This window comes from Myxocyprinus asiaticus, chromosome 12 (genome assembly GCF_019703515.2).
Source record: "Myxocyprinus asiaticus isolate MX2 ecotype Aquarium Trade chromosome 12, UBuf_Myxa_2, whole genome shotgun sequence".
Taxonomy (NCBI): Eukaryota; Metazoa; Chordata; class Actinopteri; order Cypriniformes; family Catostomidae; genus Myxocyprinus; species Myxocyprinus asiaticus.
In genome coordinates, this window is record NC_059355.1 from 25,633,978 (window position 1) to 25,656,030 (window position 22,053).

The following is a 22,053-nucleotide window of genomic DNA, read 5'->3' on the forward strand; positions in this document are numbered from 1 at the left end:
TGTACAGATTTTGCTGTTTCGGAAGAAAATTGGTACTTTAATTCACAAAAGTGGCATTCAACTGATCACAAAGTATAGTCAGCACATTACTGATGTAAAAAAAAACAGCACCATCACTATTTGAAAAGTCATTTTTGATCAAATCTAGATAGGTCTCATTTCCAGCAGCCATCACTCCAACACCTTATCCTTGAGAAATCATGCTAAATTGCTAATTTGGTACTAGAAAATCACTTGCCATTATATCAAACACAGTTGAAGGCTATTTGGTTCATTAAATGAAGCTTAACATTGTCTTTGTGTTTGTTATTGAGTTGCCACAGTATGCAATAGACTGGTATGTCTTAAGGTCAATATTAGGTCAAAAATGGCAAAAAAGAAACAGCTTTCTCTAGAAACTCATCAGTCAATCATTGTTTTGAGGAATGAAGGCTAGAATTGATTTCTGTTAGGACGATAAGCCTCCAAAAACATAGCTAAATTTCCCATTTGCTTCTGCATGTAAGTTGGTGGTTTATGAAAAATTAGGCCAAATGAAACAGCTTCAGAGTTTCATTTGTGATGATCATATTCGGCTTCTTATCTCTTTGCCTGGCCCAAGTGAGACATGAACTCCATGTAGTGGTCTGAATTAAGCTGACTAAAAACTGTCATGTCTTTAAGATGCATGTTATATGTTAATTTCCATCTCTAAATGAAGTTGCCAAAAAACTGAAGATTTCATATAAAGGTGTACACTACAGTCTTCAAAGACAAAGGACAACTGGCTCTAATAAGGACAGAAAGAGATTTTTTTCAAATTGCAATAATCATTTTTCATGTTATTAATGTCCTGACTATACATTGTGATCAGTTGAATGCCACTTTGGTGAATAAAAGTACCAATTTCTTTCCATAAGAGCAAAATCTGTACATTATTCCAAACCTTTGGTCACCAGTGTATATACTCATATTTTTGAACTAATATTCAATATTCAAAGTCCCACATACTGTATACTGTGGCTTCAAAAAGTAATTGAACACTTTAAGGGATAGTTCACCCAAAAATCATTTACTCACCATCATGACATCCCAGATGTGTATGACTTTCTTTCTTCTGCTGAACACAAACTAAGGTTTTTAGAAGAGTATTTCTGCTCTGTAGGTCCATACCATGCAAGTGAATGGTGACCAAAATGTTGAAGCTCCAAAAAGGACATAAAGGCAACATAAATGTAATCCATATGACTCTAGTGGTTAAATCTATGTCTTCACAAGCGATATGATAGTAGTGGGTGAGAAACAGATCAATATTTATGTCCTTATTTACTAAATTCTCCTCCCTGCCCAGTTGGTGGCGATACACACGAAGAATATGAAATGGAAAAAACAAAAGAAGAATGTGGAAGTGAAAGTGAAAGTGGAGATTGACAGTAAAAAAAAAAAAAAAAAGGATTTAAATATCCTTTTTCTCAACCACACCTATCATATCGCTTATGAAGATATGGATTTTACCATTGGGGTCGTATGAATTACTTTTATGATGTCTTTATGTGCTTTTTGAAGCTTAAAATTTTGGTCACTATTCAGCTGCATTGTATGGACATACAGAGCTGAAATATTCTTAAAAATCTTTGGTTGTGTTCTGCAGAAGAAAGAAAGTCATATATACCTGGGTGGCCATGAGAGTGAGTATATGAGAATTTTTATTTTTGGGTGAACTATCCCTTTAAGCCACATTTAAAAATGTATGAATGTCTTTGCATTATATAACAAAGTATCAAACCAAGTGGCATTTATTTTAAAGAAGTACAATGTAGCACAAACACACTTTTCAAGCAAAATATTTCACAAAATATTTTTTTTCCTTCATATTATAAAATTATAGATATATCATTCAACATTAAGATATACAGTATTTATGCACTCTGTGGTGTAATATTCATTGTTGATGTAAAGAACTACAGCTGTTGTTAGTCTGCTAGGGTACATTTGTGAACCTAAGGGGAACTGACTTCATAAATCCACTGAAATTTGTTTGCAGATGCCCCTTGATTTGATATTTTGTTTGTAATGCAATACCATTCCGATTTTTTTTAAATATGACTTAAGTGTCCAAAGTGTCCAGTACTTTTTTAAAACCACTGTGTATGAAAACTATGAACATTTAGTATAGTGAAGCTAGAATGTGTTCCCTCCATTATCCATATTGTTTCGCAACTGCACAAACAATCAGTGCTCAAATACAAGTTAAGAGGAAACCAGAGGCCATGCTCCCTGTAGAATTTGGCATCCAGGCAGGTTGTATGTCCTTGCACGTCCTTACTTGAACCTGAGACCTCACTTTACTTTCCAAGTGACTTGCCTGCTTTAAGTTACGTTAAAATTCCCCTCTGTCTGATACATGGCCCTCACTCTCATCCAACATACATTCCTCTGTTTTATTTTCAACCAGTGGACTGACTGCACTTTGCTGATCCCTGTGGCATTCATGGAAAGAAGTTTCACTTTTACTCTCCATCTTTCCATTTTCACTGAAAACTCTCACTTTGTACAGAAACCCATAGTTCTGGACTGGAACATCTTTTTGGAACATGTCCTCCTTGGCCCGCTACACATTTACAAGACTCATGCTTGCATGTGAATTAAATATACCCTACTATTCATATGTGCTTCCATTTGTCTGCGTGGTGCAGTCTGTACCTCTAAATTATCCTCATTTGAAGGCCCCTGAATTTTTAACCCCTGCTAGTTTTCATTTAAGATTTAAGTATTTTTTTTTTTCCAGGGCACTTACTTTTCACCAGCAGTGCAGAAATTGCTGCCAAAGTCCTTTTATTAATGATCTCACTGCTGGGATTGTGGATTTGAGGGCATCAACTCTCGGTTGTATTTGTTCCATTTTGCTCTGACTCAATAGTTTAATCCCTCTTTTATGCCTCTAAATTTTAAAACTCTTTTTCCTGCCCCTTTCAAATTCACGAAAATCCCTAGACTGTAAGAAAAATCCTGTTAATTTATGTTTAAAAAAATGCCATTACCTTTGGCTGTCAATAATTTACTGTAAAAAAAACAAACAAAAAACAAACAAAAAAAAAACATGGTTAGTGTTTCAGACATGAGTATATGGCATTTTGATGCCTGTATATTTTACAGTTCATAACTATATATATCATTAAGTGACCAACCTATAATATACCAACCTAATTGAACTACGTAAATATGCCTTGTAACTGATAAGCACCATAATAATACCAGTGGTAAATAGAAGGCCACATCATGTTAATTAAAAGTGGCTTTTTCATGATCCATGGATAATAAATATGTATACAGTGCACAGTTACACACACAGACAAAACACCATCAGTGTAACACTACACTAAAATAATGCCCTAAACAAGATTAAACACACAAATGTACACAACTGATCATAGAAAAAAGAAGAAACATAAACATTTAAATGGAATAGGGTCAAATGTAATGAGACTTCTGAGAATGTCCTTTAACTATTTTCACCATATTTTATAAGGTGACTAATTTAACATATAATGTTTTCAAGTATTTACAGTATTCAGTAATTACATGTATTCTACAGTTAAATCTAATACCCCCCCCCCCCCATGTTAAAGGAATAGTTCACCCAAAAATGAAATGTCTCACAACATTTACTCACCTTCATGCCATCCCTGATGTGTATGACTTTCTTTCTTCTGCAAAACACAAACAAAGATTTATGAAGAATGTCTCAGCTCTGTAGGTCCATACAATGAAAGTGAATGGGTGGCAAAAACTTTGAAGCTCCAAAAAGCACATAAAGGCAGCATAGCATGAATCCATAAAACTCCAGTGTTTTAATCCATGACTTCTGAAGTGATATAATAGGTGTGGGTGAGAAACAGATCAATATTTAAGTCCTTTTTTACTATAAATTCTCCTTCCTGCCCAGTAGATGGTGACATGCATGAAGAATGTAAATCGCAAAAATAAAAAAAGAACTCTTAGACGAGAGCTATTTTGAGGTCTTTTTGAAAGTGGAGATTTATAGTTAAAAAAAAAAAGGACCCAGTTTCTCACCCACATGCTTCTGATGACATTGATTTAATTGTTGGAGTTATATTTTTATGCTGCCTTTATATAGTTTTTGAGCTTAAAGTTTTGGACCCTGTGGATTTGCATTGTATGGACTAACAGAGCTGAGTTATACTTTGTAAATCTTTGTTTGTGTTCAGCAGAGGAAAGAAAGTCATACACATCTGGGATGGCATGGGAGGGTGAGTAAATGATGAGAGAATTTTTATTTTGGGTGAACTATTCCTTTCAGGTAACTTACAGTTTACTAATTAACAGGTTTTAACTGTAGCATTTATACATTCTTTTTCCTGTTATAATTTTTACAATGCACAAACAATATCAATTGGTCCTCTTCACTTCGAGTAGGACATCTCCAAAAACCTCAAACCCAGAATGGTGTTTCGAGCCAAATGAAGCCATAAATCAGTCAATTGTATATTATAGCTAATTAAGAGCAAGACTGAACCAGGAAGGTAGACAGAATCCGCATGGATAATTACAGATAAAATGATGTGTCTCCCTGCCGCAGCACATTTTGAGAGCTACTCCGCAAAGATAAAACATTGGAAATGTCACACTGGTCATTATAAAACTTTATCCTGTCTGCGAAGGATTATAGGTTTATGCCGCTGACAGCGTTTTTCAAATTTCAGGTTCTGTCAAATACTATCTTATTCTTCTTTGTGGGAGTACATGTGCATTAAGAAAGAATAGAATGTTGTCAACAGAAGATAAAAAAGGGAAGAAAAAAATGGGTTACACCTTTTTATTTGCAGCTTACTCATAATCTGTAGATTAGCAATGAGCACATTTTCTTTTCAGATTTCATCCGTGGTTTGATGGTAAAGTGTGTGTGTTTTAGGTTGGATGTTAAAATAGTGGATGCAGTAGCTCTGTGTGCCCAAAGACTCTTTTAAGACTTCCCAGATGAGTTTAATTTCATCAGTGATATGACTAAACTTGAGCCCCTCACTGCCAAATGCACCCAGCAGTTCATTTTATTTACTGTGTTGAGTTGACTTGAACTTCTGCAGTAAATCATATTCATAGGGGAATTTTGGAGAGCAGGCAAACCTCTAGATACTGTATGTACCAAATAAACATGCATCGTGCCCCACAGATTAAAAAAGTGACATTCTCTGAAAAGCTCTTTCGGGTTTATGATTTAATCGATCAGTGCAGAGATTTCATCTCATAAACAGTATGAAAATAGATGCTCCATTGAAATGGTATCATTGTCAGTTACTGTCCCAGTATCAGTGCCAGATGAACAGAGGTAGCACAGAGTTCATATAGAGATTTGTCTGCACTGCTCCTAAGGAATAGTTTACCCAAAAATGAAAATACTGTTATCATTTACTCACCCTCATGCCATTTCAAATCCGTAATTCTTTCTTCTGTAGAATACAAAAGCAGATTTTGTAAAGTATGTATTAGTCGCTTTTCCATGCAATTGCAATAAAAGGTGACTGGAGTTTTCAAGCTTTAAAAAAGGCATAAAAACACCATAAAAGTATTTTTAAGTGGTCCTTAAAACTATTGCACTATTTTTCAAGTCTTCTGAAACCATACGATAGCTTTTTATGAAGAACAGATTGAAATTTAGTTATTATTCAATTAAAAATATATTGACATCTGCCCTAGCTATCTTTGGCAGGTTACTGAGAGTTCATGAGAGAAGTACCAAGTTCAATCTGTGAAAGAAGCATTCCTTTGATTCAGATCTTTCAATTAATTGGTTGATGTGGTTCACAAAACCAGTCTGAATGCTTCCCTCATGAAACAGACTGATCCGGTTCTCAGTTGAACTCACTGAATCAAAGCAGTTCTAGACTTAACAGCTCTATGGAGGAGAAGATTATCAGTGAATAATGACTTGAATTTAATTCTTACCACCCAAAGCTATCATATTTTAGAAGTATTTTTCATATTTATCAGACTTCATCAGACCTGGAATATATTGCACAATATGTGTGAACTACATTTATAATACTTTTATGGTGCTTTTGAATCCTTTCTGATGCATGAAAGTTTCAGTCCCCATTCATTGTAATATCATGGAAAAAAGTGATCAGAACATTCTTCAAAATGTCTCCTGTTGTTTTCCACAGAAGAAAGTAAGTCATTCAGGTGTGTTACAAAGTGAGTTAATGATGGCAGAATTTTTCATTTTGGGTAAACTATTCCTTTAACATCTGTGCTTTATAGTGAATACAAGTGCTGACAAAGAAACCTGTTGAATATGCTTTGAGGAAAAACCCACAGTCCAGATTACAAACATTATTAATTACATTATATCATTATATTATAGTGTTACAGTTGAAGTCAGAAGTTTACATACACTTAGATTGAAGTCATTAAAACTCATTTTTTAACTACTCCACAGATTTAATATTAGCAAACTATAGTTTTGGCAAGTCATTTAGGACATCTACTTTGTGTATGACATGAGTAATTTGTCCAACAATTGTTTACAGACAGATTGCTTCACTTGTAATTGACTATTTCTCAATTCCAGTGGGTCAGAAGTTAACTGTGCCTTTAAGCAGCTTGGAAATTCCAGAAAATAATGTCGAGCCTTTAGACAATTAAACAATTAGCTTCTGATAGGATGTGTACTGAATTGGAGATGTACCTATGGATGTATTTTAAGGCTTACCTTCAAACTCAGTGCATCTTTGCTTGACATCATGGGAAAATCAAAAGAAATCAACCAAGACCTCCAAAAAAAAAAAAAAAAAAAAAAAAAATGTGGACCTCCACAAGTCTGGTTCATCCTTGGGAGCAATTTCCAAACACCTGAAGGTACCACGTTCATCTGTACAAACAATAGTACACAAGTATAAACACCATGGGACCACGCAGCCATCATACCCCTTAGGAAGGAGACGCATTCTGTCTCCTAGAGATGAATGTAGTTTGGTGCGAAAAGTGCAAATCAATCCCAGAACAACACCAAAGCACCTTGTGAAGGTACTGGAGGAAACAGGTAGACAAGTATCTATATCCACAGTAAAATGAGTCCTATATCGACATGACCTGAAAGGCTGCTCAGCAAGGAAGTAGCCACTGCTCCAAAACTGCCATAAAAAAGCCAGACTGCAGTTTGCAAGTTCACTTGGGGACAAAGATCTTACTTTTTGGAGAAATGTCCTCTGGTCTGATGAAACAAAATGACCATAATGTTATGGTCATTATGTTTGGAGGAAAAAGGGTGAGGATTGCAAGCCAAAGAACACCATCCCAACCGTGAAGCATGGGGGTGGCAGCATCATGTTGTGGGGGTGCTTTGCTGCAGGAGGGACTGGTGCACTTTACAAAATAGGTGGCATCATGAGGAAGGAACATTATGTGGATATATTGAAGCAATGTCTCAAGACAACAGCCAGGAAGTTAAGGCTTGATCACAAATGGGTCTTCCAAATGGACAATGACCCCAAGCATACCTCCAAAGTTGTGGCAAAATGGCTTAAGGACAACAAAGTCAAGGTATTGGAGTAGCCATCACAAAGCCCTGACCTCAGTCTGATAGAAAATCTGTGGGCAGAACTGAAAAAACATATGTGAGCAAGGAGGCCTACAACCTTGACTCAGTTACACCAGTTCTGTCTGGAGGAATGGACCAAAATTCCAGCAACTTATTGTGAGAAGCTTGTAGAAGGCTACCCAAAACGTTTGACCCAAGTTAAACAATTTAAAAAGCAATGCTAATAAATACTAACAAAGTGTATGTCAAATTCTTACCCACTGGGAATGTGATGAAAGCAATAAAAGCTGAAATAAATAATTCTCTCTACAATTATCCTGACATATCACATTCTTTTTTTTCACCCAATTTGGAATGCCCAATTCCCAGTGTGCTTTTCAAGTCCTTATGGTCGCGTAGTGATTCGCCTCAGTTCGGGTGGCGGAGGAAGAATCCCAGTTGCCTCTGCATCTGAGACCATCAACCCAGTCATCTTGAGTGCGTTGCCATGGAGACATAGTGCGTGTGGAGGCTTCACGCCATCCACTGCGGGATCTGCGCTCAACTCACCACGTGCCCCACCGAGAGCGAACCACATTATAGCGACCACGAGGAGGTTACCCCATGTGACTCTACCCTCCCTAGCAACCAGGCCAGTTTGTTTGCTTAGGAGACCTGGTTGGAGTCACTCAGCACGCCCTGGGATTCGAACTAGCAAACTTCAGGGGGTGGTAGCCAGCGTATTTTACCACTGAGCTACCCAGGCCCCCTACATATCACATTCTTTAAATAAAATAGTGATCCTAACTGACCTAAGACAGGCAATGTTTTCTACGATTAAATGTCAGGACTTGTGAAAAACTGAGTTTAAATGTATTTGGCTAAGGTGCATGTAAACTTCTGACTTTCAAAGTGCCCTATAATTTAACACATATAAGCAGGCCATCTCATTAAGTGAGCATTTTCTGTGTATGCAAACAGATAGCACATCTGCATAAACACATTGACTGGATTGGAATAAAACTCTTTTATTACGGGTCACATCTCAGAAATGTACAAATAATCGTCCCGTTCCAGCAGGAAGTGGGTTTCATCTGTGCTTATGCTCTATTGATTTTAATCTAGCCTGTTATTCTTTTTTCCTTCTTCTTTTTTTTTTTTTTACTCAACCCTTAAAAACATTCATGTTCCTGATTACCAATTATACCTCTCATGGTCCTCTCTAATAACTTTAATTACTGATTAGAATTCGGCTCTCACAAAGCCGGTACTTGAGTGTAATTGCTCAATAAAGAGCGAGTGGAAATGTGTGGTAATAAGTAGGTGTTCCTGCTGCTTGTCTCATTAGTGAGAGAGCACTGCTTTTGCTTCCCGGTCCGCATAAATGGAGCCTCTCTCATTCATGGCACAGGGGCCCCCTGGTCTCTCCATAGCCAAACCAGAAACCAGATTACATGCCTCAAACTCACTGACCTTACACCACAGAACACATATATACGCCATCAGTACATGTTTTTGTAACAGTGTGTCACGGGGCAGTTCACTCTCAAGACTTCTTTAGCATTTGCTGCGAACAACCGGAACTTCAAAACTGTGAGGCGAAATTTGCCCATTATGAGACGTTTCATGCTTTGCCCTTAAAGTTGACCTGATGACTCCTGAGTTGCAGCTATAATGTCATGTGTACCAAGTCATTTAAAGCTGCACTATGGAACTTGGTGCTCTGTAGTGACATGTGTAGATGAAACTTAAAATTTCGGCACTGCTCTTTTGGCAGATGAATCTCATGGTTTGAGGTTACCTGGACATCTCGTGATCATAACTGTGAGATGTTCAGAGTCATGACGTGCTATTTTCATGTTGATATTATGTTATTTGATTAAACATTTAAAATCGAAATAATACTATCGGAGACAAAAGGACATTTAATAAATTATTGTTATATATTTTGATAATGCAAAGCCATCGTGCACATTTGGGAGATAAACAAAATCTCCATATAAACATATAACGCTATGTTGCCCTTTTTTCCAGACTGATCTCACAGTGAATTTGGAAACAGTAGGTTGACTTTTCTTTAGCCATAATCGGTCTATGCTTACCGAAATGCAAAACACTGCCTAGTGGCCAAAGCAGTAATTGTTTTTGGGCATATGGGCACATGTGAGCTCCATTTTCTGGGTGTAATATACAAGGAGGGGTGCCAAAAGCGAGTTGTGAAGCGAGTTGTTTTCAGCTATATAGAATGTAATACAGTAAAGAGGAATGCATATTTTATATACTGTACCCCCCAACCCAACCCAAAACCACACCTTAACCTAACCATTAGTGGTGTAAAAATGTAATGTTATAGAGGGAAAAATGTAACCTCCGAAATGCGCTTGTCAGTAATTATGCAATTACTTCCTTTTTTCATCGCCAGATCTGATCCCTGGTCTCCCATGCTGTTGATGCAATGTGCTTCAGGTCACACCACGGGGGAAGGTAAACACACTGGAGCCGATGCAAAAATGTGTGATAGGAGATGGCCCTTGTCCTAGGGTACCGCAACTCTCGGAAACAACATGTCGACTTCCTGTATGATCATGTAGTTTTTGATAAGAATACTGTACCCATAATGGCAATAGAGAGATGAAATGTTCTTATTAATCATATTGATTTCAAAAGTCATAATCCTGACATTTTAATAATACTATTCCCATTGTCTTCAGTGATGATTCTGAGTGAACTACCAAGGAAGTACTGTATGATGTATGAATACTTTACAGTTAAAAAAAAAAAAAAAAAAAAAAAATTCACATTGCAAAAATGTAATTGTAATGAGGATATAATTATGACCATCTTTTTTGCATTACGGTAATATGGAAATGCGGAATTGGGAGGGTAAAATGTGCGTAATTGTCATAAAAATGATGCCACATGTAAAAAATCTTAATGGTCCTAACAGGTGTCATTAATATGCAAAATACTACTTCATGTTTGTTCCTTTTAATTTTAAAGTAAATAGGAAATTTTTTTTAAACATGTTTTGCGACAGTCTCCTCTATCTACCAGACCTCCTCAGTAATTCTTTCTGTCAATAACTATCTTTGAAACATTTCACTGAATTGAGAAATTCAAACAAATCATTGTGTTTAAGAGACACATGAAACGTAAGAAATATATATATATATATATACACTATATTGCCAAAAGTATTCGCTCATCTGCCTTTAGACGCATATGAACTTAAGTGACATCCCATTCTTAATCCATAGGGTTTAATATGATGTCGGCCCACCCTTTGCAGCTATAACAGCTTCAACTCCTCTGGGAAGGCTTTCCACAAGGTTTAGGAGTGTGTTTATGGGAATTTTTGACCATTCTTCCAGAAGCGCATTTGTGAGGTCAGACACTGATGTTGGATGAGAAGGCCTGGCTTGCAGTCTTCGCTCTAATTCATCCCAAAGGTGCTCTATCGGGTTGAGGTCAGGACTCTGTGCAGGCCAGTCAAGTTCTTCCACACCAAACTCGCTCATCCATGTCTTTATGGACCTTGCTTTGTGCACTGGTGCGCAGTCATGTTGGAACAGGAAGGGGCCATCCCCAAACTGTTTCCACAAAGTTGGGAGCATGGAATTGTCCAAAATCTCTTAGTATGCTGAAGCATTCAGAGTTCCTTTCACTGGAACTAAGGGGCCAAGCCCAGCTCCTGAAAAACAACCCCACACCATAATCCCCCTCCACCAAACTTCACAGTTGGCACAATGCAATCAGACAAGTACCGTTCTCCTGGCAACCGCCAAACCCAGACTCGTCCATCAGATTGCCAGATGGAGAAGCGTGATTCGTCACTCCAGAGAACGCGTCTCCACTGCTCTAGAGTCCAGTGGCGGCGTGCTTTACACCACTGCATCCGACGCTTTGCATTGCACTTGGTGATGTATGGCTTGGATGCAGCTGCTCGGCCATGGAAACTCTTTCCATGAAGCTCTCTACGCACTGTTCTTGAGCTAATCTGAAGGCCACATGAACTTTGGAGGTCTGTAGCGATTGACTCTGCAGAAGGTTGGCGACCTCTGCGCACTATGCGCCTCAGCATCCGCTGACCATTTTACGTGGCCTACCACTTTGTGGCTGAGTTGCTGTCATTCCCAATCGCTTCCACTTTGTTATAATACCACTGACAGTTGACTGTGGAATATTTAGTAGTGAGGAAGTTTCACGACTGGACTTGTTGCACAGGTGACATCCTATCACAGTACCACGCTGGAATTCACTGAGCTCCTGAGAGTGGCCCATCCATTGTAGAAGCAGTCTGCATGCCTAGGTGCTTCATTTTATACACCTGTGGCCATGGAAGTGATTGGAACACCTGAATTCAATTATTTGGATGGGTGAGCGAATACTTTTGGCAATATAGTGTATATATATTTCCCCTTCAAGTGCAACTTACAAGTGGATTTTATTACAGATAAGATGTAACCTAAAGGAAGGGAAGAGCTGAAAGTGACATGTTGAGAATCTCAGGTTGAGGAGGAAGAAAGGACTGTGGATTTTACAGATGGGTGGAGGATGCATTTCCCTTTTTTTCTAAAGGCTTGAAATGCCATAGCTACAAGAGTTTTCACAGAGGTCATAAGATTATGACATAAACAGTTCCCATAAAGAGCTTCTGTGCCATTGGGAAATATTTGATGCAGTGTTCATAGTAACATTATATTATACAAAGAAAATGGGCATATCTAGATTGCTATTACAGGATTTCTTTGATTCGTTTCAAGACCATAGTTAATTAAGTTGGCCAGTAGACTTAGATAAACAACAATTTTAACATCAGTTAGGCCCTAAGGACAAAACTATGGTACTGTAGAAAAAAACTCTCAAAACCCTCTTCAAAGACTCATGAAACATGAATATGAATTCCTATAGTGTCCCCTAAAAAGGCTTTAATTTGAAAAGCTCATGTCTGGTTTGGTACTTAGACGGCCAAATTATTCAGTCCTAAATTGGACACAGAGAGCAGCCAAATCGGAATATAATTTGGCGAGCAGATCCTGATCCTGCCTGAAACATGCAGTGGAACCCAATCCCTGGATTAGCTGTTGACTTTACAACTCTGCATTTGGCTTGTTGCCATGCACTTGGCTGGACAAATATCCCATCTCACTTGTTTTGAGCTCAGTACTTAGATTTTCAATCTCTACAAACACCTGCTTACTACAGCTTAGTCTGTCTTAGTTAACCAAATTTTTGTCATTATATGTGTTAATCTGTCAGGGACAATATGTTAAGTGTGTTTAAGCCCCACTGATTTTCACCCTTTACACACACACACACACACACACACACACACAGAAACACACTTCAAGTTGAAGTGTGCAATATCTGTGCACGAGCGTCACCAAATGGAATTGCAAAAATAACGATTGTTTTTAAACAGGTTTCCCAAATATTCCCCTGTCTTGCATTGGTCGCCAAACAGATTATTCTACTTCAAACTCACTCCATTGGTTGTGCCAATGTTACTATGTCAGGCTGATCAGGATGCTCAGACAGATCCATGTTTTGATGTGTTTACACTTTACACAATACTGTATATATATATATATATATATATAAAAGAAAGTTACATAGTCAATCATCTTGTTGATTTTGATATTATAAGTGACATGCCATAGTATTATATTCTGCAAGCTTTCATCTAAGATGCTTTCTGATCCCTCCTCCTGACATCTAGATGTGCAATGGGTTTTAAGTCAGTTTGATCTATCAGACTTTTTGAAGGTATTCCACCCACTCTGACCTGTGATGAACTGATTTTTCCCCAAGGAAGAGAGTTTATCATATTGGCTCATGGTATCATGGTGTGTTTTAGATGTTTTAAAGGTATTTAATGAAAATCTTTTCTTGCATTGTCTTGTGGTTTTTAACAGGGGACTATCCTCCTCCTCCACCTGCTGTTGACACCAGCGGGTTTCCATCCCCCTCCACCTTACCACCTCCACCACCCATGGATGAGAGCTCTTTTGGCTTTCAGGTGAGAAATCTGTATTGCCAAACCTATCACAATTTATTTAAAAATGGTAGGTGACCTTCAGTGGGGTCTGCAATTGACCTCTAGTTAAATTCTTATATTTACTTGTTTTATTGTTTTTCAATAAAAAAAAATAGTAATTACAAATCACATTATGTGCATAACAATTTGAGTGAGAAGATTAATGTATTTTTTATGTTATTTAATTTCTTAGCGTTTGGTCTCCTTTTTTGGCTCTAATGACATGTGCACTCAAGCTGGCATGGACTCCTTATGAAGTTCATGCAAATCCTGGTGATCCATTTTTTCAGCATGATTTAAGAATATTTCTAAAAATGTATTGTATGCTTCAATGGAAGTACAACTGTACAATGACTGTACAATTTGTACAGTTATCATGGTCAATGTAACAAATATACTTAGTGACCTAGAAATAGTGCATAATCGTAAATATGTCTTTTTGATTTTATGCCATTATGTTCTTTGTTTAAAAATTTTCAAAATCAAATTTTTTCCACTTTTAAATTAGATTTTAAATCCCATATTGTTTTTAATGTGGACGCGGAATTTATTACACTATTGTATAATCAGGACTCACTGGCCTACACTTCATATCCCATTTCATGTGTGTCAAAGACAAGCAATCTAAAGACTAAGGACTGGCTAAGTCTATGTCTTTTTTGTGGCTGTTTGCCAGGCTTGTGTCCTAATTGTTTATCTCTCTCTTTAGTTAATTTGGAGTCTGTTTAGAAGCGAGTGAGGGCACAGGGAAGGCTGACACCTATTGGCTCACATTGGTCATTTTCCCCTCAGGGAATCAGTCCTCCCTCAAAACCAAATACTAATGCCCATATTTTACTTCTGCTGCCTCAAAAGTCTCTCTGAATAACATTCATTGGAGTCATAAACGCCTTAGTGTTCTTTTTGTTGTCACCATAATGTAATGTGTCTTAGGTTATAACAATTAAAAAATTATACACATACAAACTAGCAACACCAAGGTCATGGGTTTGATTGCCAGGGAATGCATGGACTGATAAAATGTATATCCCGGATGCACTGTAAGTCACTTTCGATAAAAGCATTAATGTAAATCTGTCATCTTTTCACAGCTGTTTAGAGATAAACAGTCATTTCACAGATTTGCTACATTACTCAAACACAGCTGTGCTGCTAATTGGATGTGATATAATTAGTGTTGCTTGCAAAGGCAAGAATCATCATTACTATTGCTCATACATTTGAACAAACCCCGAACCATAAGTATTAAACTTTAGCATGTAACATGTCTCACACCATTTTTGCTACAGCCGTGAATGATGATTCAAATTAAGCTCCCTTTTGTGCTACTGGTATACTTTTCTAAGTGCTTGACTTTCGCCTGGCGGACAGTGAAAAAAAAATGTGAACATGGATGAAAAAAATAGACATACATTGAATGAGGGAACCGAGCCATATTTAAAGGCTAGAATATCATACAGCCTTGGAGGTGGGCTCTTTTGACTTGGGACAGTCTCTAACCACTCAGAACACCCTAGCAACCTCAGACCAATGCTCTGGAATTACCCACAACACCCTAGCATTGTGGCAGCGAGTTTTGTATGAGCAAGCACCACTCATTTTACAATCTTTTTGTTTCAATAATATCTTACAACTTTTGGCTGTGGAACTAAATAATGTGAATTGTTTTGTTTATCTTTTTTTTTGTGTATATATATATATATATATATATATATATATATATATATATATATATAATGCTGTAGTAGTTGCAGTATGACTGAGTTTACTGCAGGACAGGATCTAGTCACTTATGGGCGACGATGAGACGCCGCTGTTTATTTTTGTGAGATGCTTGTAAAGTCTTCATCAGCGCTTCAGCAGTATTTTAATAAGGCTGCTTTATCTGCTGCTAAGAATGTGACTACAGGCATGTTCTCTGCTCTATTAAAACCCTCTACCGGATCGCTTTCCCACGAACGCTGCTCTGCATGGGAGGAAGTCTGTCCAGAGGGAATCAGCGCATTTGTTGATCTAGCTCTATGGAGTTGGCGTACGGCAGACAGTGTTATCAGAGGATAATTAGGCCAATACAGAAAAGACATCAGACTGTAAGGAGATGGGGATCTTGATTTCTCTGTAGAAATGAATGGCATCCTGGAGTCTACATTTTAACCAGTTTTACTGTATCTCAGACAGTTAAGAGATCTGTAACCACACAGTGACATGAGTAGACAGTATCTAGTATTTATGCCATAAAGACTTTAAAGCAATAGTTAACAAAAAAAAAATAAAATAAAAATGTCATTATTGTTCTTACCCTAATGTTGTTACAAACCAGTATGACTTTCTTCCTTCCTTGGAACACAATATACTTGTTTTCCATAAATGAAAGTGAATGGTGTCTGAACATTAGCGTTCCACTGAAGAAAGTTGTATGGGTTTGGAACAACATGAGGGTGAGTAAATGATGACAGTATTTACATTTTTTGTTTGTGCTATCCCTTTAAGCTCTTGTGCTTGTGTGTATGTGTGATTTCACGTGCATGTTGGTACTTTACCGAAAAGAGCAATGATCCACTCGAGCCGCAGCTTTCCCTTATTCCAGTTTTTTTTTTTTTTTTACATCATTCATGAATGAAAAAGGGGATGTTGAATTATTTCTGCACCTAAGCAGAACTAACAAGAGGAAGAGGCCGGCATGCAGCGGTGAACATGAATAATCAAATGATACTTTGCCTAAATTCTTTTGTTTCCCGTAACTGAACGCATAGCAACACATGCAGTCTTTATTTAACTTCACTTATCAGTCTCTGTGGTTTTTCATTAAACTCAGCACTTAAATCAGCTTCCTCTCTTAAATGGTGCTTACCAGAATGCAAAAGGATGGCTTACATAACTGATGGAAGTGCTTCGTTAGATTGCTTTGCGTTTTCTTTTATAACACTCTGTCCTGCTATTGAACTGAGTGTCCAGTTCTCCTAATGGAATTATTACAGGGAATTGCACTGTAGAAATAGAAGTTGTTTTGGACTGCATAATGTATCATACTATATGCAGCTTACCATGCATTTATCCTCCTTATTTACATAAGCTGTCTCAAGACAGTTTGTCTGTTTGCTTTTAGTTCAAGATGAAGTTCATCTTAGTTCAAGACTTTGGCATTAATGATGCAAATCTGTGTTTGCCCTCTCCCCCGATTGCCTGGGAAGATTTTCAGGGCCTGTGCAGATCCAAATAGAGACATGTTAGGGCTATAATAGGTTATGGCAGGTAATCCAAACAGATAGCATTAGAGCAAGGGTCAGTCACTGATCCTGGTGTCGTATTCAGACAAGGTTTTAAAGGTGAATTTTAGATGGATGTTTTTAAAACATACCTCCTTAGCGTAAAACTTTTGCCTGAACCTAACCAGTAGTGTTTTAAAAAATAAACGAGACGTTAAAAAAGACACCCTTACCTTAATTGTTGGTCTGGCACCAACAATCATCCATGCAATTATCTAATCAGCCAATCGTGTGGCATCAGTGCAGTGTATAAAATCATGCAGATACGGGTCAGGAGCTTCAGTTAATGTTCACATCAACCATCAGAACTGTGACCTCAGTGATTTGGACCGTGGCATGATTGTTGGTGCCAGATGGGCTGGTTTGAGTATTTCTGTATTTTCACACACAACAGTCTCTAGAATTTATTCAGAATGGTGCCAAAAACAAAAAACATCAAGTGAGCAGCAGTTCTGCAGATGGAAATGCCTTGTTGATGAGAGAGGTCAACAGAGAATGGTCAGACTGGTTTGAACTGACAAAGTCTACGATAACTCAAATAACCGCTCTGTACAATTGTGGTGATCAGAATAGCATCTCAGAATGCTATTCTGAGATGCGGGTTGGCGCTGTTTTGGCAGCACAAGGGTGACCTACGCAGTATTAGGCAGGTGGATTTAATGTGGCTGATTGGTGTATAAATATTTCCCTTTATTATAAAATTGATTTTGTCCATATTTCTCTTGTACAGTAGTGGCAAAATAGCTAGCTGCTCCTTTAGCCGTAGACAGTTTTACTGTCAAAGTTGATGCAGGGGCAATTCTCTTAATTTATTCCAATCACAAGCAAGCTAGAGTGCCAGCACTTTGTCAGCACATGCTTAGTAAAGTTCTCTCTCTGCCTGAGAAAAATAATTGAGATTGCATTACTTTGTGAGAAGGTATTTTTCTTCTGCTGTCTGAAGTTATGATGCGTTAGAACTGGTAGCAATTATTACATTCATATTTGCATTGTTATGAAATAGAAATTGTTGGACTGAATTGAATATCTTCAAAATCAGATCACTACATTATATATGTAGTTATAAGGTAGTAAAAAAAATAACCCATTGTAATCTTAAATTCCCTTTTGTTCACAGGTTTAATTTCTGTTCTGTTAATGAATGCAAACATCGCTCTTCACCATCGTATTTTTTAACATAAAAAAAAAAAAAACAGAGATAACTACTAATTGCCTTTTGTGTCCAAAAGAAGCACTTTCAATTGCAAACAATCACATGTTTTGTGGATATAGTTCGAGAGGGCTCTTGATTTCCATGTTCTCTTTGCGCAGCAAAATAGAAAGATCTTGGGGTGTCCCCTTCATTATCCTACATACAAAAATAATTTAGAACAAAAACCCTGACCTTCCCATTAAGCAATCTCATAACCACAAATTTTACCACTCCCGGCCTGTAGTTTCACTCACTCATAGAAACTTTCAAATTATGTCAAGCACTTATGCACAGGAAGGGCTTTTATTTATCTAGTGTCATGTAAAGATGAGGGAGCAGACAGAAGAAGCCACAGAGGACAAAGAGCAATATCAGTGTCCTTCAACTGTGAGGGGAGAAGACTGTTGTGCCTTCTTTGATGACGCTGAGCTAGAACGGTGTCAAAATCTTCCCCTCACACCTTTCTTGTCACATGGCTGCCATTCCTCAAATGCCTTCTTTTTTTTTTTTTTTTTTTGCCCCCTCTCCAGACATAAAGTACAGGAGTCAATGACTGCAGATGTGTTGCTCATCCAACACTTAGAATTTAGTGTCAGTTGTTATACAGTCCTTGCTTAAGAAAACAGTTTGGAAGATTGAGAAGCTTTAAGAAGACTAAATTACAACACAAACCATCATCATTATTTAATTTAAATTTAATGTATTATAATTATTATTATTATTATTAAGAAGTTAATCAAATATTTAAGATATATATCTTAAGTATTTGGTTAGATTCTTAATAATGATCATCATCATCATAATGAATTAAATGAATACGTTACATTGAAATGATTTATATATATATATATATATACACACACACACACACACACACACACACACACACACACTGATCAGCCACAACATTAAAACCACTGACAGGTGAAGTGAATAACATTTATTATCTCGTTACAATGGCACATGTCATGGGGTGGGATATATTAGTCAACAAGTGAACAGTCAGTTCTTGAATTTCATGTGTTGGTAGAAGGAAAAATGGGCAAGAATAAGGATCTGAGTGACTTTGACAAGAGCCAAATTGTGATGGCTAGACGACTGGGTCAGAGCATCTCCAAAATGGCAGGTCTTGTGGGATATTCCCGGTATGCAGTGGTTAGTACCTACCAAAAGTTGTCCAAGGAAGGACAACCGGTGAACCGGCGACAGGGTCATGGGTCCATGCTGACCCCTGTCCACCGCTGAAAGTGCCTATAATGGGCACATGAGTGTCAGAACTGGACCATGGGGCAATGGAAGAAAGTGGCCTGGTCCGATGAATCATGTTTTCTTTTAGATCATGTGGATTGTCGGGTGCGTGTGTGTCGTTTACCTGGGGAAGAGATGGCAGCAGAATGCACCATGGGAAGAGGGCAGGCCAGCGGAGGCAGTGTGATGCTCTGGGCAATGTTCTGGCATTCATGTGGATGTTACTTTGACTTGTACCACCTACCTAAAGACTGTTGCAGACCATGTACACCCCTTCATGGCAACAGTATTCCCTGTTGGCAGTGGCCTCTTTCAGCAGGATAATGTGCCCTGCCACACTGCAAAAATTGTTCAGGAATGGTTTGAGGAACATGATAAAGTGTTCAAGGTGTTGAATTGACCTCCAAATTCCCCAGATCTCAGTCCGATTGAGCATCTATGGGTTGTGCTGGACCAACAAGTCCGATCCATGGAAGCCCCACCTCACAACTTACAGGACTTAAAGGATCTGCTGCAAACGTCTTGGTGCCAGATACCACAAGACACCTTCAGAGGTCTTGTGGAGTCCATGCCTCGACATTAGGCAGGTGGTTTTAATGTTGTGGCTGATTGGTGTATATATACTGTGTCTATATATACACTGGCAGCGAAAAGTTTGGAATAATATACAGATTTTGCTCTTATGGAAAGACATTGGTACTTTTATTAACCAAAGTGGCATTCAACTGATCACAATGTATAGTCAGGATATTAATAATGTGCAAAATTACTATTACAATTTGAAAACATTTTTTAGAACTTCTTAAACTACTTCAAATAGTTCCTATCAAAAAATCCTCCACGTGCAGCAATGACAGCTTTGCAGATCCTTGGCATTCTAGCTGTCAGTTTGTCCAGATACTCAGGTGACATTTTACCCCACGCTTCCTGTAGCACTTGCCATAGATGTGGCTGTCTTGTCGGGCACTTCTCACGCACCTTACTGTCTAGCTGATCCCACAAAAGCTCAATGGGGTTAAGATCCATAACACTCTTTTCCAATTATCTGTTGTGCAATGTCTGTGTTTCTTTGCCCACTCTAACCTTTCAAAAGTGGCATTTTCTTTTAAATTCTTCCCATAAGGCCTGCACTCCTGAGTCTTCTCTTTACTGTTGTACATGAAACTGGTCTTGAGCAGGTAGAATTCAATGAAGCTGTCAGCTGAGGACATGTGAGGCATCTATTTCTCAAACTAGAGACTCTGATGTACTTATCCTCAGGGTTGGGGAATAACTGAATACATGTAACGGGAATACATATTTAAAATACAAAATTTAAGTAACTGTATTCCACTACAGTTACAATTTAAATCATTGATAATTAGAATACAGTTACATTCAAAAAGTATTTTGATTACTGAAGAGATTACTTTGCATTTTATTGTCATTTGTTTCATTTAATATTTAGTCCTTTCAGATGGAAAACATTTCTACATATAAATGATGCGATCCAAAGTGCATTTGAACAGCGGTGAAACAATTTCTTATGATGTGTGACATTCATACGAGCAGACAGAGAAGTAAGTTTGAAGTAAGTTTGGAGCAGAAGAAATAGAAATAAACCTTGTGTAAATTGTCAGCTTTACGCTAAACTAAAATGCTATTTCTGGCCATTTTACATGCACATGTTATCAGGCACGGTCATATTTTTTTATCAAGAAAATTCAAGTTAGATCATAATTTCTTTTTTCTAGTAAGACGTTTGATATTAGGGCAAAATCGTATTCTTGATAATCATTTTTTTTTAATTGTTTTCCTGTAAAAATATCTAAAATTCCTTAAAACAAGATCAGTTTGATTGATCTTGTTTTAGAAACAACACTGTATAAGATATTTAGGTTTTTCAGAGAATGTATTTTTAACATGTGTATTTTTCTCGAACTGTACTGACAGAGTTCTTATTGTCAAAACAAGTGAAAAAATTTACCAGTGCTGAAGAAGTAATCCAAAGTATTTAGAATACATTACTGACCTTGAGTAATCTAACAGAATACATTACAAATTACATTTTACAGCATGTATTCTGTAATCTGTAGTGGAATACATTTCAAAAGTAACCCTCCCAACCCTTCTTATCCTCTTGTTTAGTTGCACATCTGGCCTTCCAAATTTCTTTCTGTCCTTGTTAGAGCCAGTTGTCCTTTGTCTTTGAAGACTGTAGTGTACACCTTTGTATGAAATCTTCAGTCTTTTGGCAATTTTAAGCATTGTATAGCCTTCATTCCTCAAAACAATGATTGACTGATGAGTTTCTAGTGAAAGCTAGAAGCTAGTTTCTTTTTTGCCATTTTTGACCTAATATTGATCTTAAGACATGCCAGTCTATTGCATACTGTGGCAACTCAAAAACAAACACAAAGACAATGTTAAGCTTCTTTTAATGAACCAAATAGCTTTCAACTGTGTTTGATATAATGGCAAGTGATTTTCTAGTACCAAATTAGCAATTTAGCATGATTACTCAAGGATAAGGTGTTGGAGTGATGGCTGCTGGAAATGGGGCCTGTCTAAATTTGATAAAACATGACTTTTTTCAAATAGTGATGGTGCTGTTTTTTACATCAGTAATGTCCTGACTATACTTGTGTTTCCTTCTGAAACAGCAAAATCTGTACATTATTCCAAACTTTTGGCCGCCAGTGTATATACTGTAATAAAGGCTAATAAAACAATAAAATGCTCAGAATAGAGATGATTTATTTATTGGAAATAAGTGTTGTATACAATACAGTGTGTATATATATGTATATATATA

At 37.4% G+C, this 22,053-nt stretch overlaps 1 protein-coding gene across 2 annotated transcripts in view; it reads left to right on the top strand.

The window, feature by feature from the left end:
- Positions 1-22,053, top strand: part of LOC127449647 (lipoma-preferred partner homolog) — a 297,225-nt gene that overhangs the window by 122,122 nt on the left and 153,050 nt on the right. For both annotated transcript variants that reach the window (XM_051713194.1, XM_051713195.1), the window contains exon 4: positions 13,432-13,535. In XM_051713194.1, coding sequence (XP_051569154.1) covers positions 13,432-13,535 — 104 coding nt within the window. The remainder of the gene's footprint in view (positions 1-13,431; positions 13,536-22,053) is intronic.